The sequence below is a fragment of the Heteronotia binoei genome, chromosome 14, assembly GCF_032191835.1.
Source record: "Heteronotia binoei isolate CCM8104 ecotype False Entrance Well chromosome 14, APGP_CSIRO_Hbin_v1, whole genome shotgun sequence".
Lineage (NCBI taxonomy): Eukaryota > Metazoa > Chordata > Lepidosauria > Squamata > Gekkonidae > Heteronotia > Heteronotia binoei.
The window spans coordinates 26,260,453-26,276,589 of NC_083236.1; the positions used below are offsets into that span (position 1 = coordinate 26,260,453).

At 43.8% G+C, this 16,137-nt stretch overlaps 1 protein-coding gene across 2 annotated transcripts in view; it reads right to left on the bottom strand.

The window, feature by feature from the left end:
• Window positions 1-3,351: 3,351 nt before the first annotated feature.
• CSNK2A2 (casein kinase 2 alpha 2) overlaps window positions 3,352-16,137 on the bottom strand; it is a 44,178-nt gene continuing 31,392 nt past the window's right edge. Inside the window, exons 7-12 of one of the 2 annotated variants that reach the window (XM_060254336.1) lie at window positions 15,849-15,955; window positions 13,835-13,940; window positions 11,468-11,568; window positions 9,459-9,607; window positions 7,894-7,987; window positions 3,352-3,782 (exon numbers count right to left, since the gene is read on the bottom strand). In XM_060254336.1, coding sequence (XP_060110319.1) covers window positions 7,911-7,987; window positions 9,459-9,607; window positions 11,468-11,568; window positions 13,835-13,940; window positions 15,849-15,955 — 540 coding nt within the window. In that variant the 3' untranslated portion in view covers window positions 3,352-3,782; window positions 7,894-7,910. Of the gene's footprint in view, window positions 3,783-7,893; window positions 7,988-9,458; window positions 9,608-11,467; window positions 11,569-13,834; window positions 13,941-15,844; window positions 15,956-16,137 lie in introns of both variants that reach the window. The other variant, XM_060254335.1, reaches the window with a different exon arrangement.

The window sequence follows — 16,137 nt, forward strand, 5'->3', positions numbered from 1 at the left end:
CATACCTGTTGGTTCAAGTAAGGCTATGTGGCCATGTTGTTTGTAACTGTCTATAAACATTACTGGACAGCTACCTGTGAAACAAAATTAATTGGTTCCAGGCAGTTAAATGTGTATCCTTGGCTACAGAGGAGCAGGTACCTGACTGTGAGGTCTCTGCAAAGGACTTTCCAGTGCTACAGGGATTCATTTGTAATGTCTGGGATTGTTGGAACTGGAAAGTGAAAGGACACCTTCTAGGAGTTGTGATGTTTATTCATTACTACACAGCCTGAAGGACTGAATTCAGCTGGACCTAAGACAGTGATTCTAAGAAGAGTAAAGCACAGGTATAGGGAATGGATGTGCAAACATAACAGCTTCTGTCATACATCCCATGAGATGAAGTAGCCATTGGATCTGAATGTCAGCAGAGAACAGTGTAGAAGTATGTGTGCAAGGATAAAGTGGTACATATTTTATTCTGTGGCAAGACAACTCAACCCACAGTATACAAAGGGCTGTCATGGTATGCTCTGCATTGTCATTCCTCAGTATTGTAGAAAAGACCAACCTTCAGCTGCAACCTATTGCGAGACGCCTGACTCCAGTCAGTCATGATTCTGAAGGCTGAGGTCTTCAAGATGCACTGGATCAGTTGGGCACAGAAGCTAAAGAGGAAGTGTGAGAAGCATGGTTCCTTCTGGATTTCTCGGGGAAACCAGTAATGGGAAAGCAGATTTTAAATCTTTGCTAGCACTTTCTTTGGCATGAGGAGGGAACCCACGTTCCTTCTACAGAAGTGTTTATCGAGTAGGGTGGAGTGGGCATCTACTTGGAAGGGTGGCAAAATGTTCCACCTTTGTTCTTTCAGCTACTACTAAAATGTTTTAGTCTTGGAAAGGTACAAGATTCCTGCTTTTTTTTACTGCCAGAGACTTAACACAACTAGAACTGCAACATGATTGTGTTGCTGCTAATTCTGAATTGGGGGCAGTCATCAAAAGAACTACCCATTAGTTTGCATACCATGATTAATTCTGAACCATTGTACCAACATTCAGCTGTAACTATACAACACATGTGGGAAGTGTAGACTTTGTTTTCAGCAGGTCATTGCAAGAGCAGTGAATAGGCCTGTTAAGTGTGATGCTGGCAGAACAACTTTCCTGGATGATGATGCACATACACAATGTCTCATTTAAACTTAAGACATGCTGTTCCACTTGATATGAAACATTAGCATCTTGATGCAATATCTGCCTAGCCTTTGGATCTGTGGGATGACAGTGTGCTGCAATTGAAGACCCAGTTTAACCAAAGCCCGTGCAAAGCCATGTGGCCAAGTTCTTCTGACCTGCCATTGTCATGTTTATATTGGGCCTAGAAAAAGGTTCTAGCTAAGCACAAATTTGTTGTGTTGAATGCAGAACCTTTCATAGACTCCTTTGCAACATGCAGAGCCATACATATCAGTCTAAATGCAGAAAGTCTGCAAAGCCTTGAGCTTGATTAGAAGTTCTGATGGCAGACCCTTCACCAACCACCAGCAAAGATAGCGAAGTCATGTGCTCATTTCTTTCAAGCCACAGCTCTGCCATCAGTGAAAAACACAAAACTTTAACTCCTATCCACGTTTAATATTTAGCAGATTCAACACACAGCTATTTAACTGGCCCTCATCTGACTTCCTGCACATTTTTATTCAGTAGATGGAGTTCAGTTTATGCTTCAAAGGAATCACTCCTCCTCGCAAGAGAAAAATGGCTGCAAAAGCAAAGAAGCAACTTCCACCATTCCAGGGACAAGTCGGCTGTTGTGCTGTTTCTGGGCTTTGCATGTGGTTGTTGAGATAACTTTTTCTAGGGAAAAAGCAAATCAGCAGATGCTTCTGCCTATGCCATTTGTATTTGAGAAATCTGTTTTCCTTGCAATATGGGCTTATCAAACAATCAATAGACCCATGCCATAAAGCACCAAGGTAATGCAGGTTGGATAAACAACTGGAAATCAGGCCAGAAACAGCACCCACAGAAATAAGTTCTCAACCCCCCCCCCTTCCCATTTCCCTGATGATCTTTTGTACATCTTTCGTACAGAGTGGGAGGAAAGCAGTTTGCCTTTAAAAGCCTGAACTGTACTAACCCCAACAGAGATTATGCAGTTTGCATGAATGACTGGATGTCATTGCAATGTACCTGACTTGGGGAAAAGGTAATAAAGTTGAGGCTTCTAAAACATAGTAGACTTGAGTGCCATTGGGCTGTGTGCCAGAGACATTTCCATTTTCTCAGATTCTCAGGGTGCTTTGTGGCACTGGGCTGTACATTTACTCCACACTCCAAAAATCTGCCTCAGGGTCTATTAAGCCTATTTGAACTATTTTTCTTGCTTTGCACCATTTCTTTTGCATGAACAATCCATGTGGTAAATTTCTGGCTGGATATTAAGACTTTTCTCGAGGGCTTGTATTCATCATTGCTGGAAGGTTTAGCCAATGACTCCAATTTCTCAAACTGCACCATACAAAGAAGGGCTGAAACCAAAAGGGGGAAATCTGAGATTCTCCAGCCAAGATCACCCCCCAGGGCTTTTCTGCACTTCCATAGAGGCACAGCTGAAGACAGAGATGACGTAATAGTCATTTGGTGGTAGGCATGGACTACATTGCTTTTCCCAGACAGCAGCAAGGTGCATTTTAATTCTTCTCTCTTAGAGGTACTAACTTTACCATTATAGTGTCTCTTTTCCAAGCAGGGGAAGGAGGACAAAGCAAAGTGTCCCCTAATGTAGGAGGGAGGGTGGCAAGAAATTGGATAGAAATAGAATTTCCTTGCTTGCTCAAGACAGATGCCCACCCACTGCAGCTGTTTGGGCAGAAAACCCAGGGCATGCATGCCAGGATTTGGCAGTAATTTAAAACTCAAAAGCAGCTTGGCACTCTGGTGCTAGACTATCCCTGTGCTTTCCCCCAAAAAAAGTCTGCACAAAATTAGGGAGCCATCTTTTGAGGGAAGATTACTACAAGGGATGTTGGAATTGCATGCTTCACTCTTGCTTTCCCCTCCTAATACTGGAGTTACAACTATCCTGGTGCCAATGGATTACAGAGCCCAGGGTGGAGGTATTCTACAGAGTGGACAGGCTTGGTTTTAGAGTGTTTTTGACTCCAACAGATGATTTCATAAGAATACCTTTTACTCTTTTACACTGATTATACTTACCTTTGAAAACGGAGCAAAAACTGTTAAACAAAAACAGCTCTCTCTACAGAGAGATTCCAGAGAAAAACAAAGAGCTGATTATGTAGCAGTTTCCAGAGAAGCAATCTTCAGGGCATAGTTTCTTCTACCCATAATACTCTCCCATACATTTAACTTTTAAAACTTTTATTCAACAATATATAGTTTTTTTTTGTTATAGAACTGTCCATCATGCCACAGAGCCTCCCTCCTCTCCCAGCCTGCCAAACAGGAGCCATTTTTATCAGAATGTGGGCTGGGTTTAGGGGAAGGGCACCAAGGTTGGAGGGAAGCCACACGAGCCAGCCACAGTTTTGCATACCCTTCACAACGCCCATGCTTTCTTGGTCAGGAGGAAGTCAACAGGAAGTCAAAGACACAAGTTTGTGTTTTTGTATGCTGTTGGGTGCCGTCAGCTGCCACCACCGCAGTCCCTGTTCCCATAACCTGCCACTGGGATGACTTCTGGAAGCTGCACACCACCATCTCTGTACACAAGCGGATAAGGCGTTTGATTTTGTTCTGGTTATGGAAAATTGGGAGGAACAGCATCAGACAGACCTAGGGAAAAATGGGAAGCCAACATCAAACACAAAGCTGGGATTGACAGCATTGTGTAGCCAGAATGGTTAGTAACATGAACAAGGGCACAGAGGCTAACGTACATGCATGCATCACCTACAGCCAGTTGGTCCAACCCTTGCCCTTCCCCAGTGGAGGCCCCAATGGCATAGCGCCAGCCATTTCTGCCAGGGCTCCTCCCATCTGCCAAAGGAATAAGAACGTCTCTACTGGCACTGAGCCAAAGTTGTGATAGGTCTTTGTAAGACTTGGCACAGCAAACACGGTAAGCAACTGGGGTGAGAAGCTCAAACTGGCCTCCTCCCAAATCACATTCTTGATTGCCATCCTACAGGCTTGCCTGTCCTCACATAATGCTGGACCCAAGTTTGAGCAATAAAATACATCCGTCAAGCCCTTTCTAGGGAAGTTAGACTTTACTTACCAGAAGTTCCTTTCTGGTAAGCATTCAGGACAGCAGGCAGGAAAGGGTTAGTTCTGACTGAGGTTAGGGATGAGCGTGAACTGGGAAAATGGATCTTTGTGGTTCAGGGTTTCCACAAACCCAGAACCACCAAAGAACTTCTCAGTTGGACAAACCAGTTTATGGTTTGTTCAGTTTGGGAGTTTTCCTCTGAGCCAGACTGGCCTGAGTTCCAAGAGTGAGCTCCAAAGGCCTTTATAGGGCAAACCATATAAGACCTATAAAAGCCTCCAGAGTTCGCTTGGGCTGACCTGGTGAATGTCTTCAGAGCTCACTCAGGTCGGGCCAGGGGGCCTGTGCTGGGCCCCAACAGCATTTAAATGCCTTTCAGAGCTCACTTCTGGTTGAACTTATAAAGCAATTAAATGCCTTTAGAGCCTGCAGGAACCCTCCCCAAACCAGCCCAGTTTCTGCTCAAACTGCAGTTTGTGGTTCAGTTCATGCCTATCCCTAGGCAGGATCAACTGAGTCAGAAAGGAACCGCTGCATACCTAGAGATCTAGTATAATTATGCTTATATTAGAAAGTCAGTACTAAAGAAACAAATTCAGTCATTAGCCTCCATAGCATCCTGTATATAATGACCTTCAGAAATCAGACAGAAGGTAACACCCCAGAATCTGCTAACACCATAGTACCAGGGATCCTACACAAAGACAAGACTTGCCCCTTACTGACTCTTGGGTATGATGTCGGCTTTCTTGATAAAGAAAAGGAACATCAGTCATTCCAGCAACCCTTTTTCATTTAGTGACAGAGCAGCACATGTGTGTTATGTGCCATCGAATCACTTCTGACATGGGCAACCCTATGAATTAACGGCTTCCAAAACATCCTATGCTTAACAGCCTTGCTCAGGTCAGCATACAAGAAAAAACTATGATGGCTGTCCCATACCTGCCAAGAGTGGCATCAGTGTTATGGATTCTAGATAAGACTTCTTTGAGTAATGCACACAAAAGTCACAGAAGTTAGAGAAGGGGTGGGGCTTCAGAGAGCTGCCTAGCGCTTCTCATTACCACCTAAGGCAAAAGCGTGCAAACCCAGCTTTTCTTAACACAGTATTGTAATTTTTTTTAAGGCACAGTACACACAGCCCTGCTTACAGTGCCTCTTGTAGGATAAGCCTAGAGAGCACAAGCCAGTACTGGACAGAAGGCAGTGTGGGCAAAAGGCTAGGCCTGTACTCCTGTGTCCTCTCTCATGCTCTGGCAATAACCTCTCTCCATCTCAGTGATTTGGATGTTGGCAAGGTGACTACATATGTACTGCAATTCACATTAGAGCTGTGTGTGTACGCAAAGAAGGTGGAAAGCACAGGGGATGCAGAGCCCCTCTCTCCCGGGATGTGTCTGTGTGAGATCACAGAAGGAAGAAATACCTGTTCCATGTTTTACTGATTACTGAGAATACTTTTGAGGACAGTTAAGACACTGCTTATACTCTCCACCGCTTCCCTCAGCTCCTATGCCAACAACTTCGATTGTGCAAACAAGACTGCAACGCTGCCTTCCCTGATGGGCAGTTTGAACATTACTTCTCCAGGAAACGCTGAGCATTGGGGAACACAAAAATCATGGGCTTTCAAAACCATTAAGCCCATTACGATGATATACAACAGAGAAGCAAACACCACACAAGCATGCATTTTTAGACTTCCTGCACTGAAGTAAAGCATCCCAGGCATAGAAAACAAGATTCCAGACCACAAGATTCCAGACCAGATATCTGCATATTTATACTACTTAGTTTGAACTCAGTGTTTTAAAAATACACTGGGAATTGATGGCAGGAGGTGAATGGATTACGGATAAGTTGTGGTTAGAGGAGAGGGACTAGAACCTATCAGGGAAATTCCATCCTATGGCTACCAGAGTCTTCTTGCAGGGGTCTAATGAAACGAGGCTCTCCAGAGAGTACGTCACTTCAATGCTCGCTGCAACAGATATACCCCCAAGACAACAGCGACTCACCTAGAAGAAATGGTTATGCCACTATCAACAAAATACTGCAAACTAAAGCAAGCAGTTCAGCATAAACTTGGGTTGAGAACCACCACCCAAATATCTAGAGCAAAAAGATTAGAAGCGCACCCTACACACCAGCATGCAAGAGGCGGATGCATTGTATTTAAGTCGCAGCTCATCCTAGCCATAAGACTTTGGGGACTCTCAGGCATTTGTAACTTCAAGACCAGGTCTCACTGGCCCATTTAGCACATAGGGCTGGAGTGGAAAGCACCAACATTGTCAGCCACTCGCACCCTTGTCTCTCAATTTCCATATCTAATACACTACTAGCCTTTGCTAACCGTTACGTTTTAAACTGGAGGGCTCCAAAATGGTTCACCTCCTAAGCACTGAAGAGAGAGTTTGCCTCTGCACCGATCCTTTCCTTCCCTTCCCAGAGACTGGACTGAGGACAAGACAAGTTTGTATTTAGAGAGATTTATTGGTTCCAGTGAATTGTACAAATGGATCTGACCTGATATCAATGCTAACTCGTTCTTGGGATGTGGAATGTAAACAGATGTTTCAAATAAAGACAGTCTAACCTTATTACTTAAATTAAATATTTAACAATGCAATAGAAAGGGGAGGGGAGAATCTGCATTTAGGCATGGTGACAAAAATTGTGGGTTTAGCTTGAGGTCACCAGAATCACATAATATATTCGCCCCTCCAAAAAAATAACTATGGGGCTCAGAAAGAGACCCAAATGGGAAAAAAAAACAATAAGCAGCATCTCACACACCCCATCCCCAAAGGAACAGCTCCAACACTGGACTGGCATGTAAAAAACACTACAGGGATTCTAAACCCTGGATACAGGAGCTGCACACCTGAACAGCCCCTCTGTTTCTGGCTTCCAAAGTTTTCTGCTGGCCTCCTTACCCACATGGCCTCTTTACATCTCCACACCTTGAAGCTGCTGGAGTCAAAGCAACCCTGCATTTGCACATCCCTGGGAATGCTGGCTTTTCCAATGAACATGTCTTGCCACTGCAAGAGCTACAGGAAGCTCACTTTAGCTTTCCTTCTGCTAAAGCAGACACTTCCCTACCAAGGGGACAATGAGGATTCTCCCCCACAGCTGCCTGTTCTAAATGTATTTTGAAGCTTGGTTCACCCGAGCCATTCCCAAGATGTGCTGTTTAAACTGGGAATTAAAAAATGTTAAGGGCCAAATTGAGACCCAAAGGAAACAGGAGTAACGCCCACCACTTGTAGGGCTTACTTTTGCTTATGCCTGGTGACATAAGGGCTTGTTTAAATGGGGCGCATGCTACATTCTAGTAGGGGTTGGGAGGCAATCAAAAAGTTGCCTGATGGAAGAACAAGAAAAAAAACTGATGGCCAGTTAGGAGAGGAGGAGTAGGAAACTGCAGAATCAACCTAGAGCCCACTGGTGCGGCGCACACCCTTGTATCCACACAGATCTCACTCAGTTTGGTGCCAGGGCTTTGGTAACACAAGGAGAAACTTAGGGTAGCCATAAGTGCTGGAGAAAGATGGAGGCGAAGCCCTAACCCCCTTTTCAAGACGAGGCTTCTGCTGAGCTCACGGGTTTGGTTCACCCCTTCCCTGGGGGACTGAAGGGTGTGTATTTGTAAACCTCTGGAATTACCCGTCGTTTCCCAAACTTCATCGTGCAGCTGTTAGGCCACTGGAGAGCACAGAACTGTCGGAACTGGGCTGGGCCTGCTCCTTCACAACCGGATCTGCAGGAGAGGAGAAGAGGTTACTGAGACTCACGCAAGAACAGCATCTTCTGTTTGACCCTTGTGGAGGGACAGAGGTCTTCCCAGGCATACCCCAAAGAAGTCAGAAGGCTTCTTCCAGCAGTAAGTGCACCAGCAAGGCGAAACGTGTCAACTTCTCTCCCATTCCCCCCAGGAGTTCTGCCACATCTGACAGTTTTTTAGGGAACATCAGTGTAGCATTGATTTGAAGTGGCATTCACCAATGCTTTGTCATACACTTTTGAAAACAATATCCCTCTTAACAGTTTGAACATTTAGCTGAGGCATCACTGGAGCAACAGGCATATGTGAACCACATCTCAGGGAAAAGAGAAAATCTATACTGTACCCTTATTCCCAATGGTGTGTCATGCCTTAGACAGTTTTTACTGCCTTAAAGGTAAAGGTAGTCCCCTGTGCAAGCACCAGTAGTTTCCAACTCTGGGGTGACTGCTTTCACAGCGTTTTCATGGCAGACTTTTTATGGCGTGCTTTGCCATTTCCTTCCCCAGTCATCTACACTTTCCCCCCAGCAAGCTGGGTACTCTTTTTACCAGCCTCGGAAGGATGGAAGGCTGAGTCAACCTCAAGCCGGCTACCTGAACCCAGCTTCCGCCAGGATCAAACTCAAGTTGTGAGCAGAGCTTAGGACTGCAGTACTGCAGCTTTACCACTCTGTGCCACAGGGCTCTTTTACTGCCTTAAGACTTTTTTTAATTCTGAAATTCTGCTTACTGGAGGTCTTTGCTGTTCATGTGAATGGATTTCTGTGTTGTGTAATATGCCTTGAGTCTCAGAAAGGTGCAAATAAGATTTCAAAAATTACATCTTAAACCTGTCCATCAAAAATTTAGTCAACTTTGGACCCCACAGATAACAGACTGGCCCCTATTCTTTACAATATGACAACGATCTTGTCAGAAAAGACAACACCAAACTCACCTACTTGATAACACTTTACAATCCCTCCTCAAAACCCATGGGATTTTTGATTCATTTAAATTTTTTACATCTCACTTTTCTTTCAATCAATGGGGGACAAAGTGACTTCCATCAATTAAAACCAGCTAAAATCTCAATTCAACAGAAATACAGGGAAACAAATCAGACCATAACATCCACTCATGAGTCATCAAAAGCACACCAGCAAACCCTCTGAAACCTCTGCAAAGTTTGGGCCTCTCTCACATCTTTATGGATCCATTTTTATAACACAGGAGGAGCATTTAAAAAGATTTTCATAAAAATCCACACCAGGTTCACCCCCACCCCCTGGGGAATAACTGTTCTTGACCTTCTTAAACCCAGAGTGTTCCTCCCTCAAAGGTCAGTATACTTGGAAAATGATAGTACACTGGGATAGCTCATAACTATACAGAAAGTATAAGCAAGCACCTAACAGAATGACCACCCACCCCCACCTGTGATCCTATTTTCACAGAAGGCTTACAGAAATAGGGGTGCTCCATAGCTTCTTTGGCAGTCAGCCTCTGTTGATGGTCATATCGCAGGAGTTTGTCCAGAAGGTCCAAGACTTCAGGGCTGACCAGGTGTCTGTTCTCACTATGGATGAAGTTCTCCCAACGTTTCCGTGAATGCCTGCAACCAAGGTGGGGAAGTCAATCTGTTGTGTTGAAACCCAGAAAAGAGACCCATATTTCAAACACACTCCTAGCTGTGGAAGATTTGGATCACTCGTTTGCTTCCACCTTTCACTATCACTAACAGAAAGTTAAAGATTTACACCTGTTTTAAAAGACTCTGCATGTTTTTCAAGGTATTAAAAATGCAGAAATCCCTGTGGGTTTTTAAAAAAGTAATAACATGATTTGATTCTCTTTTTTCACAAGAGCAGCTGCTTCTCCTTTTAAAAATTATTTCTTATTTCTTATTTAAGACTTGTATAGAATGGAAAAGCAATCCTACACACATCACAACATAAATAAAATCATATGAAGACAACACTGTCTTTGTATATAGTCATTTAAACCGTTGTGCATTTAATGTTTATTACAGAACTGTTTAGACAACCAAATTTTATGAGCCTTTCGATTATACTTTTAAAAGCACAAGCCAAAAGCTCCATAAAACTCAGTTTTCTAATCAGATCTCTAACAAACAACGGAAAGAATGCTTTCCTAGTCCAAGCTTTAAGATGCATCACCATCTCATGAATATTACAACTAGAGATATTTTAACAAAATCCACCTGTGCTGAATTGTTTCCCACATTTTAGGGTTTCACATTACTAGAAATCTATATTGGAGAGGAAATCATGTAAGAATCCGGGATTCTCCAGAAAGTACACGCAAAAAACCTTTGAATACAAGCTACTTCAAAACTAGTCTCTTATGTACCAAAATTATAAACAAATATATATTTTTTACCCTTGAGGGATTTAGCTTTGAAAAAGTTTCTTTCCTATTTTGCAAAGTACCAATGTTTTGTTGTGTTTCTGTGAAAAGACAGCTTTAAAAAAAAAAAGTTTTTCCCCTTTCTTGAAAGCTGTTTAAGATTGAAAATATATTTATAAATCTCAAATAAACTTTGTTCTTGTTTGACATCTGTTATCTGCTTGCCCAAAGTTGTCTTTGATGTTGGAAGACAACCGGAGAGGATCTAAAGTAATACTGTAGAACACTACAACAGGAGAATTGAAGGAATAGGCTCATCCCCATTTCCATCAGAGCTGGAGACAGGCAGGCCAGTACACAAGAGATGCAAAAAGCCACATAGGAATAGACAGGCTAGTTCCCCCACCAAAAAGCACCATATAGTACCTTTCATCAGAACCAGCCAAAAGATAACATAGTATGCAAGCTTGAAAGTGCTTTAGAACGCTTCACCAAACTGAACATTCAGTTAAAAAGGGGGAGGGGGAGATTGCCTCCAGGGCATAGTGGCAATGATCCAAGTCTGCAGTTGTAGCTCTAAAATGGCAGACGGGACATGCTGCAAGCTAAATTGGATTAGATGGTGCAAAGAGAGGTTTCAAGTTCCACTGATGACCTGCTGGGCCAAAAAAGAAGAGGAAAAAAATGGCATTCACAGTTTGTGAATCTAAGAAGCAGCAGTTAAGCAGCCCGGATTCAGACACACAAGTCCCTTGCAGAGAGAAAGGGGCGGGGAGGGGAAGGAGGATTTATACCCCACTCTTGACTTGGAGTGGCTTACAATCTCCTTCCTTTTCTCTCCCCACACCCTGTGAGGTAGGCGGAGCTGAGAGAACTGCTCTTGAGAGAACTATGGAGAAAGCTATGGAGTCTTGTAAGCAAAAATTCTACGTTGTGAGCCACTGGCGATAAAGTTGTGAGCTACTGCATCAATTAATTTGCTCTGGGGCCATTGTTCATGAGCTAAGACAAAAATGTGCGAGCCGGAGGCTAAAAAACTGTGATCTAGCTCACACTAACTCAGCTTAGAGGGAACCCTGCTCCCAAACAAACCCTGACAACTTACTGTCCCAAGATGTCATTGAAGTGTGGGTCCAGTTCTATGTGGTACTTCTTCAGATAACCATATAATTCATCTGTACCCAGCACCTTCGCAATGCGAACCAGCTGTAATAAATAAAGAGAAGTGAATAACCAGGCTAAAGAAGCACACATAGACACCTATTACTTTGGAGTTAACCTCTCTAAACCATTTTGGCTGGCTCAAGTGCTTCCAGCTCAAGGATGATGGGCAGATGCCAGGCAAAGGACACCCTGTCATGGATCTGCTGTGCTTGCCCAGAAAAGTAGTCTTCCAAGCACAAAGGAGTTTTCATTTCTTCTGAAATTCTCATATCTGCAGAAGAGGGGTGGGACAGTACAGGTTCAGGCCTAACCTGTGCTTCTGGTGTTTCAAGTTGTATAGAACAGGTCTGCCAGGTGACTGCAAGTTTGGTTTTACTTAAAAACTTTGGATGGGGTGATCAGAGGGAAAAAAATGAGCTCCACATCCCCTTGCTGGACAGACAAGCCATTAATGTTCAGTAGGAAATGCCATGTCAGCCCATCTTATTTCACTCGCTTACTTAATGGCAACTTTGCATGGAAGTGACCTTTGGCCAATGCCCACTGAAGGAGCAGATGGAAACCCACGAGGAGGCAGGAAATCAGGGTCACTGAGACACAAAATTAATACTGGCTTCCCTCACTTTTCAGACAGAGACAGCTGTCACACAGTGATTCCCCAAACCAATTTCTTTTTTATCTGGGTCAGTTACTGTGGTTTAATCCGTAATACGCTATGGTCATGGAATTTGTCTACAGAGTGACTGAGGCAAGTAACTTCTGCGACTTCACTCTCCAGGTTGAAACACAGCTCAGTGCTGGAAGGAGTATCTATGTTCGGTCTTGGGTCTGGGTGATCAAATGTCTTGATTTTTATTTCAACTTCTTTTGTTAATTCAGATTTCACTTTTAAATTGTCGACATGAATAATTTTCATTAAGATATATATTTATTTAAAACACATTCTATTTATTTTCATGTAATACTCTTCTCCCAGTCATTTAGTGAAACTAATAACATTTCAAGTGGTTAATCTATTTGAAGGAATCAACCAAAGCTTCAATGACTGTTAACGCATACAAACTCTATGCTATTATTGCTTCAGACCAACATGGCTACCCACTTGGATCTATGTTCATGCATTTGGACACATTTTGGTGCATTCTGGAAATGTGAAGCTATCAGAGGCCACACAACAAAGCCAGAGGAGAACTCTTGTCCTCTTGCTTCCAAGCGAAACTCATCCCCTGTGCTGGGCCAGCACAGAACTGATACAGCTCTGTAAGTCCTGAAGGGAAACCTCCCTGTGGCACCAATTAAGGGTTCTCTGATTTAGAGAGAGGCCAGGGAAAGAGTGGCCTCTAGTATTCTCTCCCATCCACTTCTGCCACCCCTGACTGCTGACAAAAATGCACCACAATAAAGTGGCCAGAAATTTTGAAGTGGTAAATGAAGTAGCGATGATCCTCCCATGATTTCGCATCACCTTTTCATGTATGGTTCTCTGTGAGAGTAAATGCAATTATAGGAATTCTATTAGTAGTCCAAGAGCCCTGTGGCACAGAGTGGTAAGCTGCAGTACTGCAGTCCAAGCGCTCTGCACATGATCTGAGTTTGATCCTGGCGGAAGCTGGGTTCAGGTAGCCAGCTCAAGGTTGACTCAGCTTTCCATCCTTCCGAGGTCAATAAAATGAGTACCCAGCTTGCTGGGGGGAAAGTGTAGATGACTGGGAAGCCACCCCGTTGCCACCGCAATGGCAAACCACCCCATAAAAAGTCTGCCGTGAAAACATCGTGATGCAACGTCGCCCCCGAGTCAGAAATGACTGATGCTTGCACAGGGGACTACCTTTACCTTTTTATTAGTAGTCCACACAACCATACCCCAGAGCTCCATGTCAGTCCACCCTTGAAGCAGTACTCTGTTCTGAATGAAGGATTCTGTGCACACTGCACTTTTCCATCATCTATTTTGACGCCAACAGACCATTAAAGGCTTGTAGACATCACTCCTTGGTAGATGGTGCTGATGAACAAAAAGTGCTGTTATTAGAGAGCCCAAAGCAGTATGCATCACTGATGCGAGATCTAGTGCTTTGGTCCAAGGCTGGAAGCACATTCCACTTAAGCCTTCAAGGAAAAAACTTTAAATAAAAAAGCTTACAGAAAGAGGTTATGAACTGGGACATCCTTTCATCACCAAAAGCTTAAAATGATTCAAGTAATTCCATCTAGATTTATCTCCACAATGGGTGTGGAACGGAAAAACCAGGATCAACAAGTACCCTTTCATCTTTCCCAGCAAGATGCCCTGTGTTCCATTTCTCACCTGGTCATAATTGTCTTGGCCGTGGAAGAAAGGCTCTTTTCGGAAGATCATACTTGCCAGCATACAGCCTAAGCTCCACATGTCTAAGCTATAGTCGTACATCTGGGGAAGAGAAAGATCAGAAGCAGAAGTGAAGGGCAGGCACATCTTATTAGTTGGCTGCACACATTTTAGTTCCTCAGAAACCCAGACTGACTTTCAGAAACAGCACAGCTATAGCACTAGCTTCCAGAAATTCTATACGATTAAAAAAAAAATGCCTGGGAAGGAATAGCTCCAAAGAAGCCTCTAGTGCAAACTGGTACTCCCTTGATCTCCCCAACTGCTTTTCACAGCACAGAACTAGCCCTGTCCATATGGGCTACCACCAACTACTTTCAATGAGAGCCCAGGATTTGTTAGGGCTGTTTTGGATTAGGAGTGTGTCCTATGCACATAAACTGTGGTCCAGTTCTACCGGTCCATATTACCAGCTCTTCCCTTACGGCCAAACTATACTTTATGTGGAAGATCCATGACTGGATCATGAGCATCATCATCACACACACACCCTCCCAAAACACGACCATCACACTCCTTCCAAAGCAGTGCAGAACTGGATTAGCTCTGAAGACGGTGACAACTCTTTCCCTGAATAATGTTTTCTCTACAGAAATCACCCCTGCAAAGGTGCAATTAGCAGGAGTATAAAGGCTAGGTGTGATCAGAGGTGTCTGTCTTTTTCACCGGTGCAACTAATAACAGCTTCCCCCTTTTCCAAGCTGCTTTGAAGATTTAAAAGGTGAGAGATCTCCTCCCACTGAATATACAATGAGGACTGGATCATTCCCTAGTGGTCTGCCAAAGCAGGACCTCTGCTTTTTCCATTGTTCCTTACACCTTGTAACAATTTCCTTCTCTGAGCTAGAGGTTCAGAATGTGTCACCTGTGGAACATGAACCCCACAATGTACACAGGGAGACCCTGAGTTGCTCATCAAGCCAAACTGTAGCACCTTGAAGGCAAACAAAATGTGTAGCAGGACATGGGCTTTTGTGAAGCATTGCTCACAACATCTAAGGTGCTACTGGAGTTTTTGCTCTTTTGTACTGCTACAGACAGACTAAAATAGCTACCTATCTTGATCTAACCAGACAAGAGGGATAAGTGTGCTTATTTAAAGGATGTAACTATTAGGCCAAATTACACAAAAAGTTTTTTTCCACGAGCTAGGTCTGGGTTTCCTTGACTCAGTTGATACTGTTGGAAACAGAATAGGGTCATGGGGAGAGTGAATTTTCTCCACCCAAAACTGCCCTGAGGGAAATGTTATCTGCCCCACTGGGAGTATGCATGTCTGCTAAAACTAAAACCAGGCTCATGGGGAAATGTTACTGCATAGCTTGGACCTTAAAGGGCATGCCAAGGGGCACATCTCTGCCCTGATCCAGTTTCCCACTGACCCAGCTCTACTGTGATTTCTGCAACATCGTTATTTTGACACTTTCTGCCCATGCTCAGTCCTACAACAGCAGTTATGAAGACTCTTTTGGCAACCAGACGTTTCCCCTTCAAATACATTAAATGAAGTTTCCACAAGAGGAGAGTCTCAACACACTGCAATCTCCTTCAAAGGGCAAAAAAAAAAAGGCTGCCCTGTCTCAGACCAGAAAGGTGAGCTGATGGAACACCATCTCATCACAGCTGGAAGAACATTATGTTAGTAAGGACTTGGGCAGGACCAGAAGCTGTTATCATAGCAGCTCCTGATTGGACAGCCAAGTTTTCAGTCTATTATACTATCTTATCATTTACAATGAGGGATGCAAAGAACTTTCGCCACTTCTAGAAAGTATCCTGGATGAGGTTCTAAGGGACAGGAGAAACTCAGCATGCCACTTTGGATGCTCTTAATCCAAGTCTCTCTCTCTCTCTCTCTCTCTCTCTCTCTCACACACACAAAAATTTGGTTTGCTGCAATATGGTGGCCAAAACACTCATCCTAGCCACGTTTTGCTGCTGGAGGCTTACTTGATAGTCCACGAGGAGTTCCGGCCCTTTGAAGTACCTCGAGGCTACACGGACGTTGTATTCCTGAGCTGGATGGTAGAATTCTGCCAAGCCCCAGTCTATGAGCCGCAACTATGAATACACCACACAAGATGGTCAGTGGGTCTGCCAAACACTTTGGTGAAATGCAAAGCACTTGCACAACCTCATGGCGGTGCTGCTAGGCTGCCTTCATCTTCTGTACCTTGTAAATACCAGCCAGATCACCTACTCAAGCAGGGGTGTTGAACTCATTTGTTATGAGGGCCAGATCA